At 30.1% G+C, this 15029-nt stretch overlaps 2 protein-coding genes across 3 annotated transcripts; both read left to right on the top strand.

The window, feature by feature from the left end:
• Positions 1-3698: 3698 nt before the first annotated feature.
• Positions 3699-9865, top strand: LOC106769240 (MACPF domain-containing protein At1g14780). The gene is made up of 8 exons (XM_014654771.2): positions 3699-4024; positions 4118-4359; positions 6528-6720; positions 6827-6901; positions 7050-7233; positions 8485-8654; positions 8733-8797; positions 9041-9865. The coding sequence occupies exons 1-8, from the start codon at positions 3788-3790 to the stop codon at positions 9642-9644; spliced, it is 1770 nt and encodes a 589-aa protein (XP_014510257.1). The 5' UTR covers positions 3699-3787; the 3' UTR covers positions 9645-9865.
• Positions 9866-10650: 785 nt separating this feature from the next.
• Positions 10651-13999, top strand: LOC106768417 (probable phospholipid hydroperoxide glutathione peroxidase). 2 transcript variants are annotated; one of them, XM_014653571.2, is made up of 7 exons: positions 10653-10847; positions 11462-11538; positions 12465-12526; positions 12629-12747; positions 12943-13110; positions 13307-13378; positions 13766-13999. In XM_014653571.2, exons 1-6 carry the CDS (start codon positions 10707-10709, stop codon positions 13334-13336), a joined length of 597 nt encoding a protein of 198 aa, XP_014509057.1. In that variant the 5' UTR covers positions 10653-10706; the 3' UTR covers positions 13337-13378; positions 13766-13999. The 2 variants fall into 2 exon arrangements, with proteins under 2 accessions (XP_022639938.1, XP_014509057.1); XM_022784217.1 differs by lacking the exon at positions 13766-13999 and having other exon boundaries at positions 10651-10847; positions 13307-13379.
• Positions 14000-15029: the final 1030 nt, after the last annotated feature.

The raw sequence follows: 15029 nt of genomic DNA, 5'->3' as shown, positions 1-15029 counted from the left end.
ATTAATTTGTTATGAATATTTAGTTATCCATATTCACTGTCTATTTTGATTCATTTGTACTTAATTATCCATATTCACTTACAATTTATTTGAAAAAGTTGCATACTAAATTTTTGTCTTTTCTATTCTTCTTTGTTCTAAGTAATTTTAAGTTTATTTCATGTGATATATTGTGTTAGTTTGTTATTCTCTCTACTCGTATTATTATTATTCAAATAATGTAGTTGTAACATAAAAAAAAAAGAGAATATGAAGTTTACTTGGATGTATAGAGGGTTAAAACATGATCAAAGAATTATTTTTAGCCATTGATTCTTTAATGTACTAAACAATGTCTTAAACTATCTATTTAATCAAGTTTAACAAAATCCTGTCAAAGAAAAATAATTTAAAAATAATTTTTTCGGATGAAAAAGGGTTAAATATGTATTTAGTCTCTATACTTTGGAACGATTTTGGTTTTAGTCCATTTTCAAATTACGGTACAATTTAGTTTTTTAACTTTAGAAAACTCTGATTTTAGTTCTTTTTACCAAATTTTGTTAACTTTATTTGTTGTTTCAAGCACGTTTCATAATAGCATTTGGATTGTATACACTATTTGACACATTTTTGCTTCAATGTTAACTGAGAAATGCGTTTGAAACAACAAATAAAGTTAAAAAAAAATGGTAAAAAAGACTAAAACCAGAGTTTTCTAAAATTGAAGGACTAAATTGTACCATAATTTAAAAATGGACTAAAAGTAAAATCACTTCAAAGTATAAGAACTAGAAACATATTTAAGCTAACGAAGAATATAAGATTTTTTTATCACAGGTAACAAAAAGACAAAAAGAAAAAGGTAGAATAAAGGTATGACCTTTCCCAAAAATAAAATAAAATAAGGCGTCAAATGCATTTTTCTTTTGAATTGGGAAAATGTAAAAGTGTAAAGAAAAAAGTTTGACAAAGTTACAAACATAATAAAATATATATTATTTTTTATCCTTTGGATGTTTCCTTTTGCCATAAGATTTCTCCAATTTAATATGCTTATTATTATTATCACTGACCAACGAGATTTTAGAACAAAACAAGATAAAAAACTGATTTTGTTTTTCGACATACTTACTATCTTTCAGTTTATTTTACGTATATGTAAGAATTAAATATATACGAAGAATTTTGACTAAACACGAATACTGATTTTCTCCCTATGAATAAACTTTAGTCTAAGGATGAACCCACACGTATGAAAATATTAACATTTTTTTCTCTAGTTCACACACACTCAATATATAGGCTTTATGACTTTATCTTCAAGTAAATTTGGAAGAGTAATAATATGGTGATACATTTTTATATTTATTTAACAGAATAAATTAGACATAAAAAAATAATTTTTTGTATTTTTTAAAAAATAAAAAAATAAAAGAAGAAAAGAAAAATAATATCAAATAAACTCAAATTTCATATATACAGCCCAATTCGTATTTTTTTCACTGTTTAGGTTTAACTTATATTTTCATAGATATTTGTCTTTTTGTTTATATTTGCTTACATCTAGTTATGAGTTGTTCCAATTATTATTTTTTTATTTATCTTATAATCATTTTAATTTGTTTATATTCTTAAATACTTCTTTTTCAGTTATTCTTTATTTAATGGAAAGAAAATACTTTTAGAAAGTTTGGATATCTTTTGTTGTTTAGTTTAAATTTTAGATTCTTATCGTGTTTTTATCGGTGAGGGAGATGATAATATTTTTAATTCTCTGGAAGGTGAAAGAAAGTTATGAATATCTAATTATTGGTTATTAACATTTAATGTCTTTTAATAATATAATTATCCTTTTCTGAGATAATACATTCATTTATTGTTCTCTCTGTTTTTTTTTGTCTTCTACTTTCTCTATATTATATAACGCATATGTTAAAATTATTAATATGAAAATAGAAAATAGCGTTTATGTAAGTAATTTCTGAAATGAATTAGTTTTAATAAATTCTTAAAAAATATTAATTTATTTTAAAGGTTAACTCAATGACAATTTAAAAAAAAAATCTGAATAATTTGAAAAATTAAATAAATAGTACATATATACCAAACAATGTGAAGACGTTGCCAATCAAACATAAATTATTATATAGTTTCATTTTAAATATAAGTTTTAATATAATTTATGATGAGTTTAAAATATCTAATCAATACATAAAAATCAAACTCTTAAACAAAAATTTTCTTGTCGTCTTCGCAAGAATACAAGCAAATAAAACATGCACTTAATTAATATATGATCATGATCGATACTAGTTATTATCATTTTTCTCAAAGTTATTAACGACAGATTTTTTGTGAGTTAATACATAATCGCAGAATTAGTTTGGTATAAGCTTTTATTCTCTTACAACCAAATATATATCAATTATTAACAAAAGACCTTGATTGATGTAATGCAACGTATGGATCATGTAATAACGATACTTTTCATATCATATAATTCTTTTTTTCCATAGATGATTCATTTTAGTCTAAAATTCAGATTTGAATCTACATGCCTTGTTAAATTAGTCAATGGTGAGTTTAATAGGGTAACATGTTTGTCATTAACATTCGTTTGATACATAATTTCCACATTATATGTTTCAACTTTTACTTCTAACAATCAAACATAATATAATGTAAAATCTATCATAAAAACTAAAATTGAATACCAAATTTTGACCATAAGAGGCATTCATGTGCTCACATGGTTTGTGACGATGAAAAGTTGCCTGAGAAATCAGGTAGCTATAATAAATGACTTACAATGCTGCAAACCACACATAGAAATACCATAATCTAAAAGTCACCGATTTGGCTATCAACTTGACAAATTCGGTTTCCAACGACAACGAAATTTAACCATCCACGTCACTGCGTTGATGTACCAAACTTTCATTGATCAACAATCAAAACGATTAATTTTAATATTTAACAATTAAACTGTAATTAAGTTATTATTAATATAAATTTTACTTCAAAATCTATAAATATAAATTTGATATAAAAAAGATAAGTAATCTTCCTTGCTTAATAAAATCTTCCATTGAAAAGTTAATTAAGAACTCAATTAGTCATTTACTCTTTGATAATTGAATATAGCAGCTGATGTAAAGGTGACATTATGAGGAATTAAGATCTTGCAGTCTGTATTGGCTGTTTACAAGCGAACAAGACAGAAAAACAAAAGTTGTCAGACAAAATCCGAAAAACCAAATTCTAAAACATGATTTTGTTGTGTGAATGGTATTCGATCTGTTCCGTGTCTACGATCCAACCTCAAAGAAGCAGTTAAAACAGCAGAGGCAAGACCGTGTCGTGAATCAGAGGCTGAAGTAATGATAGTCAAACCTAAAACTTAGAATAAATTATGACTTCAATGATATGAACACGAGAGAACTAACAATTTCTTAATCAGTCTTTCAAGTTTTTTTTTTGTTAGTTTATGTCTTACTGTATAGTTTTTTTTTTAATCGGCATATCTCACTGTATAATATTTTATATTAAAAAAGAATAATTGATTAATCAATACAAATATTGTGATAATATCTATTGTATAAAATTAAATAATTTAAGAAGTGATTATATTTAAGACAACATTCATAATTTAAGAATATATATTTTTACTGAAAAAAAAGAAATTATGTTCCTATATTAACCTTTTTCCAATTTTCAGTCTAGTCCATGGTGGAGAAAACTTGGTATGTATATGTATATATATTATGTGCGACACTTTAATTGATTGAGTAAAACAATAGAGAAGATGGGGGAAGGCATAGCTGAGAGGGCGTTGAACAGTTTAGGAAAAGGCTTCGACTTGACCTCAGATTTCAGGCTCAAGTTCTGCAAAGGCGATGAACGTTTGGTTCTTCTCAACGAAACAGAGAAACGAGAGCTCACGGTGCCGGGTTTCGGACCCATCAAGGATGTCTCCGGTGACATAAAATGCGACAAGGGCGATTGCACCCGCTACCAATCCGACATCCTCACCTTCAATCAAGTAAGACATTCATTTCATCAAACACTTTGTGGTCAATAGGTGAAAAACGAAATTGAAAATGAAAATGTCGAAATTTGGCTTCTGGGTTTGTAGATGTCAGAGCTCTTCAACCAGAAGAGTTCGATCCCTGGGAGAATCCCATCTGGGTATTTCAACACCGTGTTTGGGTTTGATGAAAGTTCGTGGGCAACTGATGCTGCTAACACCAAGTGTTTGGGTATTGATGGTTATTTTATCAAACTCTTCAGTGTTCATATTGATCGGTACCCACTTGTTCTGTCTCATCAAGTCCTTGAAGCTGTTCCTTCTTCCTGGGATCCCCCTGCACTTGCAAGGTAATAACAATTTCTTCTACCTATTCATCTTCTTCTAAAAATCACTTTTTATTTTGCATATTAATGCAAATAAATTATCCACAAAGATTAAAAGCAATGTTATTATAATCTGCCCCACTTTGAAATGGCCTCTGGTTTATGTGGTTATCATCGCACATCCATAACTGCCTTTCATGTAGTGGTTGACCACTTTGTGTAAACCTGCTTTTACCACCCTCTAGTGGATTAGGCAATTCATGTGTTTTACTTTTACATAGTATATCGCTGTAAAAATCATAAAAAAAAAGCTAAAGATTATCATCGAGATTTCGAAAATATGATAAACAAATTAACAGAATTCAATGTACGTTACTCAAATTTATAATATACATCAGTTTATAGTTTGATGTCAGTTTAAAAAATCTACAAGACCACTTAAATACAGTATTACAGAAGTTATTCTTCAGTCAGGTCTTACAGTTTTACATTGAAATACAGTTTTTCACGAGAAATAGAAAATTAGGTACAAAAGACAAAACCACTAATTTATTACTGTAATTTTACACTTCCATGGCACACGTATGCTTATCTTGCTGCACCTGTGCGTTAGCTAAGTTGAAATGGTCCCTGCTCTATTTTTCATTGCTTAATTCTTATTGTCAACTCCGTCATCATTGCCTTGGAGCCTTTGATAATTTTATTAGATACATGTATTCATACATATACATACATACATGTATTCATTCATACATACATATATATATATATATATATATATATATATATGAAGACTTCAAGGATTTTTTGCATCAAAATATTAACTCATCTTTCAAAAGTGGTTTATAATTTCAACTATGTAAAAGGATTTGTCATTATTTCATTGAACTTCGAAGTTATCACTAATGCTCATTATTCTTTTACAATGATCGAAATTTGAGAATTTTTTATCTGTACAGAAGACTGAAAATTTAATGTAAATAGTTACATATACGCCAAGTCAGTGATACTCATCAAGAGCGTCTACAGAAAAATAATCTAAAGTCTCCATCAAATTGGAATTTTTTTTTATAAGGACCAAGTTAGAAATTTCATTAACGATTAGTTTACTAATAATTTTTATATAGTCAAAAGTGAACTGAATTTCTAGGCTGCTTGCCGGAAAGTAAAAGGAAAACTGCAAAACGTTGTCTCTGAATTTCCTTTTTCACTTTCGTTGCTCAAGTCTCTCTCTTTCTATAATATTTATAATGCTAATCCTTTTTCGGATGATTAAAACTGTTTTTTTTTTTGGTTTTATATATAAAAATTAGAAGACTAGAAAATTAGAAGCAATCATAATTTTAAGATTTGACTAAATTAGAATATACATTGTTAACTGATATTCGGAGGCTGCTAGGTGGCCAGCTGGACAATCTTAATTATTATTTTTATCCTCATTCTATCTCTTCCATTATTAACAAAGCCTAATCACGTATTGTTATTTCCTTTTCATACACTGGATCAGTATTCAGTACAAGTCAATCGTTTACCCATATATTTAAAAAATGTTTATGATAACGACACAACAATGATTTTGGACATTTTCTATTGGAAAACGTAGGATCGAGGCTAACGATAAATCATCACGGATGCTTGATGATTATCATCCACTTTTTATATTTTCATTTATCTTCCTATTTCCTCAAAGATTTACGATATCACTATATATTAACGGTTAGAATGTAAAAGGTTTCTATTTCCTCTCAGAAAAAATGTTGGGTTTTATTTTAATCTGCCAAAAAAATTCGGCAGTTGCCTAGAAAATTCTAGCAAATTAGGCTTAAAAAATTAATTGAAGTTTCAAATATTTTGAGTTGGCTCTGACTAAAATTTTTTCAGCGTACCTAATAAAATGGCGGACTCTGAAAGAGCTTTGTATGAAAAGTTGGCTCCAAATTCAATTAACTCTTCTCAAATTGAAAATTCTCAAAGTCTTTTTGTTTAGCTGTTTCACCTTCCATTTCCCACCGGGGAAATTGCGCGTCGCCGAATAAAATTAATGAATTCACATCGAATGTTTTACGAAAAGCCAGATATGGCACTTAGCCTTTTCTATATTGTATTTGAAAAGATTAGGATTGAAATTATAGATACTAAACAAGCTATGCAGTTCCTTGATTGACGTTGATTAAAGGTGAAAAATTGGTCAGATTCATTGAGAAGTTCGGGACACACATCCTTGTGGGGCTTAGCATTGGTGGCAAAGATTTAGTGTTGGTGAAGCAAGACGTGTCTTCCAGCTTGGAGCCATCAGAGCTGAAGAGGCACTTGGATGAGCTTGGAAATCAATTATTCACTGGGACATGCAGCTTCCTTCCAAGGTCTAAAGACCAAAAATACAAGGTTTCTTTCCTGTTTATAATAATTAATATCAACATATTCTTCAAACAATAACCCATAAATATAAGCAACCATGATTTGATGACAGTGTATTATGATGAACATACAGGTCCCACAGGCTTTTGATGTCTTTGGTCCACAAATCGTTGCCTTCAATAGCTCTACATCAGTTTGTGCAAAAGATGTAGGTTCCACTTACTCCTTCTTCATGAATAATTCAATATTTTAATGTCTGAGAATTTTTTAAGATTGAAAATTTTGTGAAATGAAAGACCCTGAAAAAAAAAGTGCTTCTTATTCAGCAATGATTATTTAGATAATGGAACATGTAGGGAATTAGTGTGATATGCGCAAAAAGGGGAGGGGACACCCAAGTGAGCGACCATAGTGAATGGCTTCACACAGTTCCAAAGAAACCAGATGCTGTTGATTTTAGCTTCATTCCCATCACTTCTCTTCTTAAAGGTCTTCCAGGCAAAGGCTTCCTATCCCATGCCATCAACCTCTACCTTCGATGTAAGTTTTCTTTCATTTTCTCCTCATCTGGAAATTGAAGATTTTGTTATAAAACAGTATATACACAATACAAAAAATAACTTAGAAACGTTTTGAAAAATTTGGTCCATAAACATGTGAGGCATTATCAATTTAGTTCTTGAAAAGAGTAGTATATTTGTTATGAAACTATTTTATTATTAATATATAATCTGAAGACTACTAAAACTATAATATTATCATACAACGACGATATTATAGAATAATTTGATTTTTTTTTTCATGTTAAATAAGAATTTTTACTCTTTTTAAAAGTTAAATTAGTAATACTTTGTTGAAGGATCAGATTGACTATTTATCCTTAAAACTAAACCAAACATGCTTATGATAATAAATTGAACCCCACTTAAATTCCAAACCAATGAAAAACATAAATGTAAAGTATTTCTGTAAATATTTTGACTTTGAATATGTTCACCACGATTTAACATCAAACTCCATCACGCACACACAACAAACCAACATAAATGCTAAATTATAAGGAAATTTTCTTTTGGCAATTCTGTATTAATGACATGATTTTATTTTTTAACCAAACAATTGTCTGGGGGTTGAAAACTCCATCTGTGACCATTTGAAATCATGTCTCTCGGTATAGGAATTCCCTAAATGGTTGATCCCAAAAGTCAATATCATAAACAATTAATTAATATTTTATTTTTGTATTAAGATACCTTACTTCTGGTTGATGAATTGAATAAAGAATGAGACGTAATGATAAAAGTATTTACGAAATGTGATTGGTAAGATATGAGTTTTCTTATCTTTTTATTTCTCAAAATGCCGCCATATCACATGAATTCTCAACGCGTAGAAAAAGTTGTGGATAAATTAAAGTGATATTTTCTTCGGATTGACCAGATTTGGTAAAGGATGTATCATGTCGATAAGATATCTCAACTCAACGCTCATAGAATATAACTCAATCAATTCAACCAGATACAATAAAATAATATATAATCTTAGGGAAAGCTTATTTGTCTTCAAAATTGGGACAGCAGTTTTTGATTTTAACAATTTTAGCCAAATGAGAACGAAGTAAGTTCATACAAAATGCAGATAAGCCTACAATGTCAGATTTGCCAAAATTGACTTGTTCCGAAGGCACAAGATTTGAGGTCCCTTTGACAATGTTTAGCCATTCACTCCTCACATGGCTGTCAACTTTTGGTTGTTGAACAATAAAATGAATTAAATTCATTTGGAATGCAGATAAGCCTCCCATGTCAGATTTACCCTACTTTCTTGACTATCAAGCACACAAGCTTTGGGCTCCCGTTCACAATGATCTTCCACTGTGTACAGCCACCAACAGAACCACCTCTTCACCTTCTCTCAGTTTCAACTTGATAGGTCCCAAGCTTTATGTAAACACTTCAAAGGTACATTCAAATGATTCCCTATAAAAAATTACACTTTCTTGTCAACTTCTGCCTTAGTAACTATCTTAATCATAACAGGTAACAGTTGGTAAAAGGCCAATCACAGGGATGCGCTTGTTTCTTGAGGGAATGAAATGCAACAGGTTGCTTTCACACTATTACTGTTTATTCTTTGGCTTACTTACATGTTTATCTATCACAGTTTGTCTTCTAATTTAATCCAAATATGTTAGAGGACCAATTGATGCAATTAAGGTGGTAGAAGTCGTAAAATTGATGCATGATAGACTAAAAGTACAATCAAGTCTTAGTTCTGTCTAACCATCATTTCTAGCTAAGAATGTTTGGTCAATGAGTGGTGCTCACAAGGATGTCTGGTGACACAGGTTAGCCATACACGTTCAACATCTATTGAACACTCCAATAATGCTTAAGGACAAAATACAGGACACCCCAATATGGTCAGAAGAAATCAGTGATGACCGTTTCTTTGAAGCAATCAATGGGAAGAAATTTTCCCATGTATGTACAGCACCAGTAAAGTATGATCCTAGATGGAGCTCTGATAAGGATGTGGCCTTTATAGTCACAGGTGCACAACTTCATGTGAAGAAACATGAATCAAGGAGTGTCCTTCATCTGAAGTTGTTGTTCTCTCAGGTGTCTAATTGCGTTGTTGTAAAATCAAGTTGGACACAGGGCTCTTCTGGGTTATCACAGAGGTCTGGCATTTTCTCATTAATAAGCACTTCAATTTCGGGTAAAGATGAAAAAAAACCAGTAGTGGTTTTGGACTCAAGTGTGTTTCCAACAGGACCCCCAGTGCCTGTGCAAACACATAAGCTGTTGAAATTTGTAGACACCTCACAATTGTGTAAAGGTCCACAAGATAGTCCTGGCCATTGGTTGGTCACAGGTGCAAGGTTGGTCTTGGACAAGGGTAAGATATGCTTATGGGCTAAGTTCTCTTTGTTAAATACTGGTTCATGACATGTCCAAGTGAAAAATGGAAAAAGCAAGGAAATTTTTTATATGTTATATATTTCTCTTGTAAATGATGACCTGCATAGATATCCTAAAAGTATGGATGTGTCCTTGTTTGGTCAATACTTTTAGCAGAGGTAGTTATAGGAACAATGATTTCTTTCATTTGTATTGTAAGTAGCTTCTAACAAAATAAAAGAAAGAGAGTACAATTTTGTTTTTCTAAATTCTAATTAGGTAAATGAAATCTCCCAATTTTTTCATATTCACTATCACACTTTCTCACCATTTTAAATCAGTGCTTTGTTTAGAATTTAAAAGTAACTTTTGTTATTTAGTAAAAATAATATTATAACTTAAAGTATTGTTAACTTTTAAAGTCAACCAGTTCAAATATTTTTTGTTTTTTAGATTTTGTATTGTGTAAATCACATTTACTGAATGCTTTTATTTCTACCTCTTATTAAGTAATTCTCGTCTGTAAATCATCTTGAATTATTTGAGAAAGTCATGCTTACTCTTAATCTTTAATTGTTAATGTATTTCAAACATATATACATCATCAATCAATATAAACCTTATTTTTCCTTTTTCCTCACTTTAAACTTGATGACTTTTTTCTGAAACACTATTTTTATTTAATTTTTTTCATTTATATGAAATATATTTATTAAAATACTTTTCTAAAACTCGATTAATAATTTAATTTTTAATTTTTATTTAATCACCTAATATCTTATATGAAAAGTTTATAACTATTATAATAATTATTTTAACATTAAGATAAACAATATAAAAGCTTGATTATGGAAATTAAATTCATAATAAATATAGTTATTGATTATTTTAATAAAAACAATCTTGCTTTTTTTTTTTTTATTTGAGGGAAAAACAGGTTTTATTCTGTTCAAACCCCTTTATGACAGCGTGAATCTGATTCGGATTATTTAATTTGCGTTCACATGTGCACATGGTGACGTGCATTTTTCTGGTTAGCAACTGAGACACCTTAACAATTTACAATTTATGGTATAAAATCGTTTCAGAACATTGCATTCATTAGTTGGCATGAATTTGTTGACTTTCTGGAACTGCATATCAATCCTCTTTTTGGTTTTTGCTATCTTCTTCTATTCTCACACATATCCTTCAACTTCCTCTCTCATGGCTGAACAATCTTCCAAATCCATTTACGACTTCACTGTCAAGGTTCGTTCTTTTTATTGCATCTGCTTAAAAATTGTTGTCTGCTCATACCCATTTGTTATTTCTCACTGATTACTTGAAAGTCTGTGTCTTGCTCCTGCCCAATTGCTTTCTTACTCTAATTGCTTGGTGGGTGGGTGAAGATACTCTGTGAAAGATGAAATAGATTAACAAAAGTGCACACTAGTATGGAATAGATTAATAAAAGTGAACACCTAGAAGATTTAATTATATTTTTGTAGCTTCTGATTATATATTTGTGTATTTTAATGATAAAGGAGCTTGCTGATCAAATTTTCTTTTCAATTCATGACATATCTGTTTCACCAAGATTGTAAAATTTATATTTGTTTTTCTCAATGTTTATTGTAATATTAAATGAAAATTAATTGAGTTTGAGTTCAGATTGTTTTCTGCCGATTATTGATTTGTGTATTGTGTCTAATTCTGTACAGCGTGTTTGTTCTGTCCTACCAAAATTTTTGGGACAAGCTTGGTTGATTTTTGAGTTGCTGATTTTATTGTTATTGCTCATCCGCCAATGGTACTTAACTGCTTGGATGAAGTTTTTTTTTTTGATAATTTATTTTTGTTTCTGGTGTGAACTATATTTACAGGACATCCGTGGAAACGAAGTGAGTCTGAATGATTACAGTGGGAAGGTTATACTGATTGTGAATGTTGCCTCACAATGGTAACATAATTTGATTGATTCACGCTGATAAATTAATTTTGGGTCACATTTCTTTTATCCTTATACTAATTTTACCTATGTAATTTTTTTTATGAATCTCTGTTTGACCTTATTTATCTGTTACTGTTAATCCATGTTCTTTATATTGCTCTTCTTTCTTCCACAAATTCACTTTCAGCTAGCAAGTTTATGGAAGCTGTAAAAATTCACATGTGCTATATGGACTGTAGGAAAATGTTGTATGGTTGTTATACATGTGTGAGAGAGACATAATTAGACCTTTGCTAGTGAATTTAACCTGAAATAATCCTTACAGGGTATACAGATATTCAAAAGGCATAGATTTTTGGACTGAAACATAGGTTTCTAGGTTGGATGATGCTACACAACATTTTGTTTCTTAGTAACCGTCTGCTTAAGAAGATACAATATATGGCATTGGTATTATCAAGATCTGTATTATGTGTTTCATGTATGATATCTGCTATGACTTTTTTAATGTTATTAAATTAGAAAATATAAGCTCAATGGTCAGTAACAGTTGTATCCAGTTCAGGATAAGTTGGAGTAGGATTGATTGGCATGAAAATGTAACGACTTACTCACGGTGTGTTATTTGATTAAGGTTTTTAAGACCAAGGGTCCACTTAGAAAAGATGATAAAAAATTGTCCAATTAAAATAGGTAGAGGATGAGCAAAGAGAACATTAGGAACCCTGTTTAAAGAAAATTTGGTTTAAATGGTTTTCATGAAATTTTGGTTTCTGATAGAGTTCATCGGCATTGTTGGATCCATTTATCTAACACCACCTAGTCAGATAAGGCTTGGTATTATTGTTGGTTTAGAATTAGCTGATTACTTGATACTATCCTTTCCCTCCAATTTTATTCGTCTGTAACCAATAATATTTAGTTCACTTGTGCAGTGGTTTGACACAGACAAATTACAAAGAGTTGAATGTATTGTACGACAAGTACAAGAATCAAGGTAAACACTTGAACAAAAAAGGAAAAGAAAGAAATTTGTCAACTATATTTATCATGATGTGAATTTGTATAACTGAAACTTCCGAGTGGTCTCCATCTCCAGGATTTGAAATCTTGGCATTTCCATGCAACCAGTTTGCGGGACAGGAGCCAGGAAACAATGAAGAAATTCAGGAAGTTGTTTGCACTAGGTTCAAAGCTGAATTTCCTATCTTTGATAAGGTGATTTCTGATAAGTGACAACCAACCTATATTAATTTGCTCTATTCTGTTCCCTTTTATGTGTACTACTCTATCTTGGCCTGACATGAGGTATATTTCCCTGCATCGACACTGTTTATGCATGTGGAATATTTGTTTGAATACTGCTCCATGTGTCATTTTACATGAAAATGATCCTAAAATAGTTCATTGCAGGTTGAAGTCAATGGGAAGAATGCAGCTCCCCTTTACAAGTTTTTGAAAGAGCAGAAAGGAGGAATATTTGGAGATGGTATCAAGTGGAACTTCACAAAGTTCTTAGTAAACAAAGAAGGGAAGGTTGTGGAGAGATATGCACCTACCACCTCACCCTTGAAAATCGAGGTTAGACGTGCTATAAGTGCTTATATATTTTAAGTTGGATTTCTATGTATAATACTGATGCAACCAAAAGGGATCAATTTTAACTTCAGTAAATGTTGGATTGATATTTGGGTTACTGGCATAAATGTTACTTGTCCAGTGTCATGTAATAAGATTAAGATTGTATGCCAGTTAAGTTATATTTTTCCTCTTGCAGAAAGACATTGAGAAGCTCTTGCAATCTTGAGTGCCAAAGATTTGATTATATAGAACATATAATGTTGCACAGGTTAGTTTTACTATCATTTACTTTTCAACACTACCTTTCTTCTTGATGAGTATTGTGTTATGGGAGCTTAACCTATACAAATTGTCTTGTAAATTCTCAATCTTGAATATGCTATAAACACATTCATGTGTTAAATAGTCCACAGTTGTTCATCTCAAAGTAGATTCTCTAATTGGGTTTAGTGTAGAAAATTTGCTTACTCACCTAGTTAGTCTACCTTCAAATTATTTGAAAAGGCCATGCTTGTCCTTAACCCTCCCCTTTAATTGTGTATGTATTTCAAACTTTTGTCCCCCATGTACGATTGAAACGATCATATCTATTTCAGATTACTACTGATAAGAAAACTACAATACCTTAAGTTTGTCCTTTGTTCTTTTTGTGCAGGAAATAGGTAATTTGTCCGGTGCTTTCCAAGGACAAGTAGCAACTATGCAACTATATATGTATATCATCAATCATTATATATCCTGGAAAAGTTTTAAAATATCTATATTGTGTATTTGGATTATTCAATAAGTATGAATTGGAGTTATCACTCTGTTATCAAAACCATTAGATAATATATTTGGATGCATGTTTATGCTATTATTCTGCATGATCCATACGCCATTGATTATATATTACATAGCTTCAGATTATGCAATTATCTTCTTAGTTTTGAACTTTGTTTAGTCTCCATAATATGTATAGAAGAAAGAAATAAGAAGATAAAATGTACTGTGCTTTTCTCATGAATCAATAATAGACCTTGGACTTTGGAGAAGTTAAATGAGTAAAACTTCTGTAAAAAAATCAAATATTTCAATTTAATGTTTTCCCTTTTATTTTCACATAGAAGTTTATTTAAAACATTTCAGTTATTTGGTGAAGGTATTTTCACTTTCAGAATTTATGCGTTATTAGATTGTAGAGTCATTTGATGTCGTAGAAGTACAAGACCAATGACATAATCATCTTATATTATTGTTTTTTTATTGGTTTAATGTAGCTTATAACTTATATTAAGTGCTATAACATCTAACGTCAACAACTATTTAATAATTTTTTATGATGGTGTAAGAAATTCTTCAAATTCATGTGTTATGTTTCTTGTTAACGTGACTGAGATTTACGACAACTATTTAATAATCTGTTAACCAAAGTTTCAGGCAACTTATGGATATTTTGAAATATTTCATGATAAAAGTTCCAAGTGTACCACATGATTTGAATTAGCGATGGGCATAAGTTCTGACTCACTTTTAGACTAATAGATGGAATAGTTTTTCTTCTTTGATGTAATTTTTAAAATTGTAATGTGTGAAGTTAAGATTTCTAAAATGACAAAATTATGTTTTTCAATTTTAGGTCAAGATATATTATTTTGATTGATTTTTTGGTGAAATGGTATTCAAGACGGTTTGACATTTTAATTTAAAGATTTTTTTAGAAAAAAAAGATGAAAATTTGAGAATTTTGCATGGTAAAATAACTTCATTATGAAAATTGTATGTTAGCCTATGGTAATAATTGTGTTATTCATAACATTTTTGATATTATAGTTCTTTCAATATACATGTGCAAATTTTAAGAAACATTTAAATTTATCTTATATAATAAGTTAAGTTACATACTGTAAATACAATACGAATTATATATTCATAAATAT

The sequence above is a fragment of the Vigna radiata genome, chromosome 7 (assembly GCF_000741045.1).
Source record: "Vigna radiata var. radiata cultivar VC1973A chromosome 7, Vradiata_ver6, whole genome shotgun sequence".
Taxonomy (NCBI): domain Eukaryota; kingdom Viridiplantae; phylum Streptophyta; class Magnoliopsida; order Fabales; family Fabaceae; genus Vigna; species Vigna radiata.
The sequence above is the reverse complement of the archived record's forward strand: the minus strand, read 5'-3'. Positions and strand labels throughout refer to the sequence as shown.

Coding starts and splice junctions, on each gene's coding strand:
- LOC106769240 (XM_014654771.2), top strand. CDS start 3,788: ATGGGGGAAGGCATAGCTGAGAGGGCGTTGAACAGTTTAGGAAAAGGC. Junction 4,360..6,527: donor GATCCCCCTGCACTTGCAAG/GTAATAACAATT, acceptor AAAATTGGTCAG/ATTCATTGAGAAGTTCGGGA. Junction 8,655..8,732: donor TTTATGTAAACACTTCAAAG/GTACATTCAAAT, acceptor TAATCATAACAG/GTAACAGTTGGTAAAAGGCC.
- LOC106768417 (XM_014653571.2), top strand. CDS start 10,707: ATGAATTTGTTGACTTTCTGGAACTGCATATCAATCCTCTTTTTGGTT. Junction 10,848..11,461: donor TTTACGACTTCACTGTCAAG/GTTCGTTCTTTT, acceptor CTATATTTACAG/GACATCCGTGGAAACGAAGT. Junction 12,527..12,628: donor CGACAAGTACAAGAATCAAG/GTAAACACTTGA, acceptor CTCCATCTCCAG/GATTTGAAATCTTGGCATTT.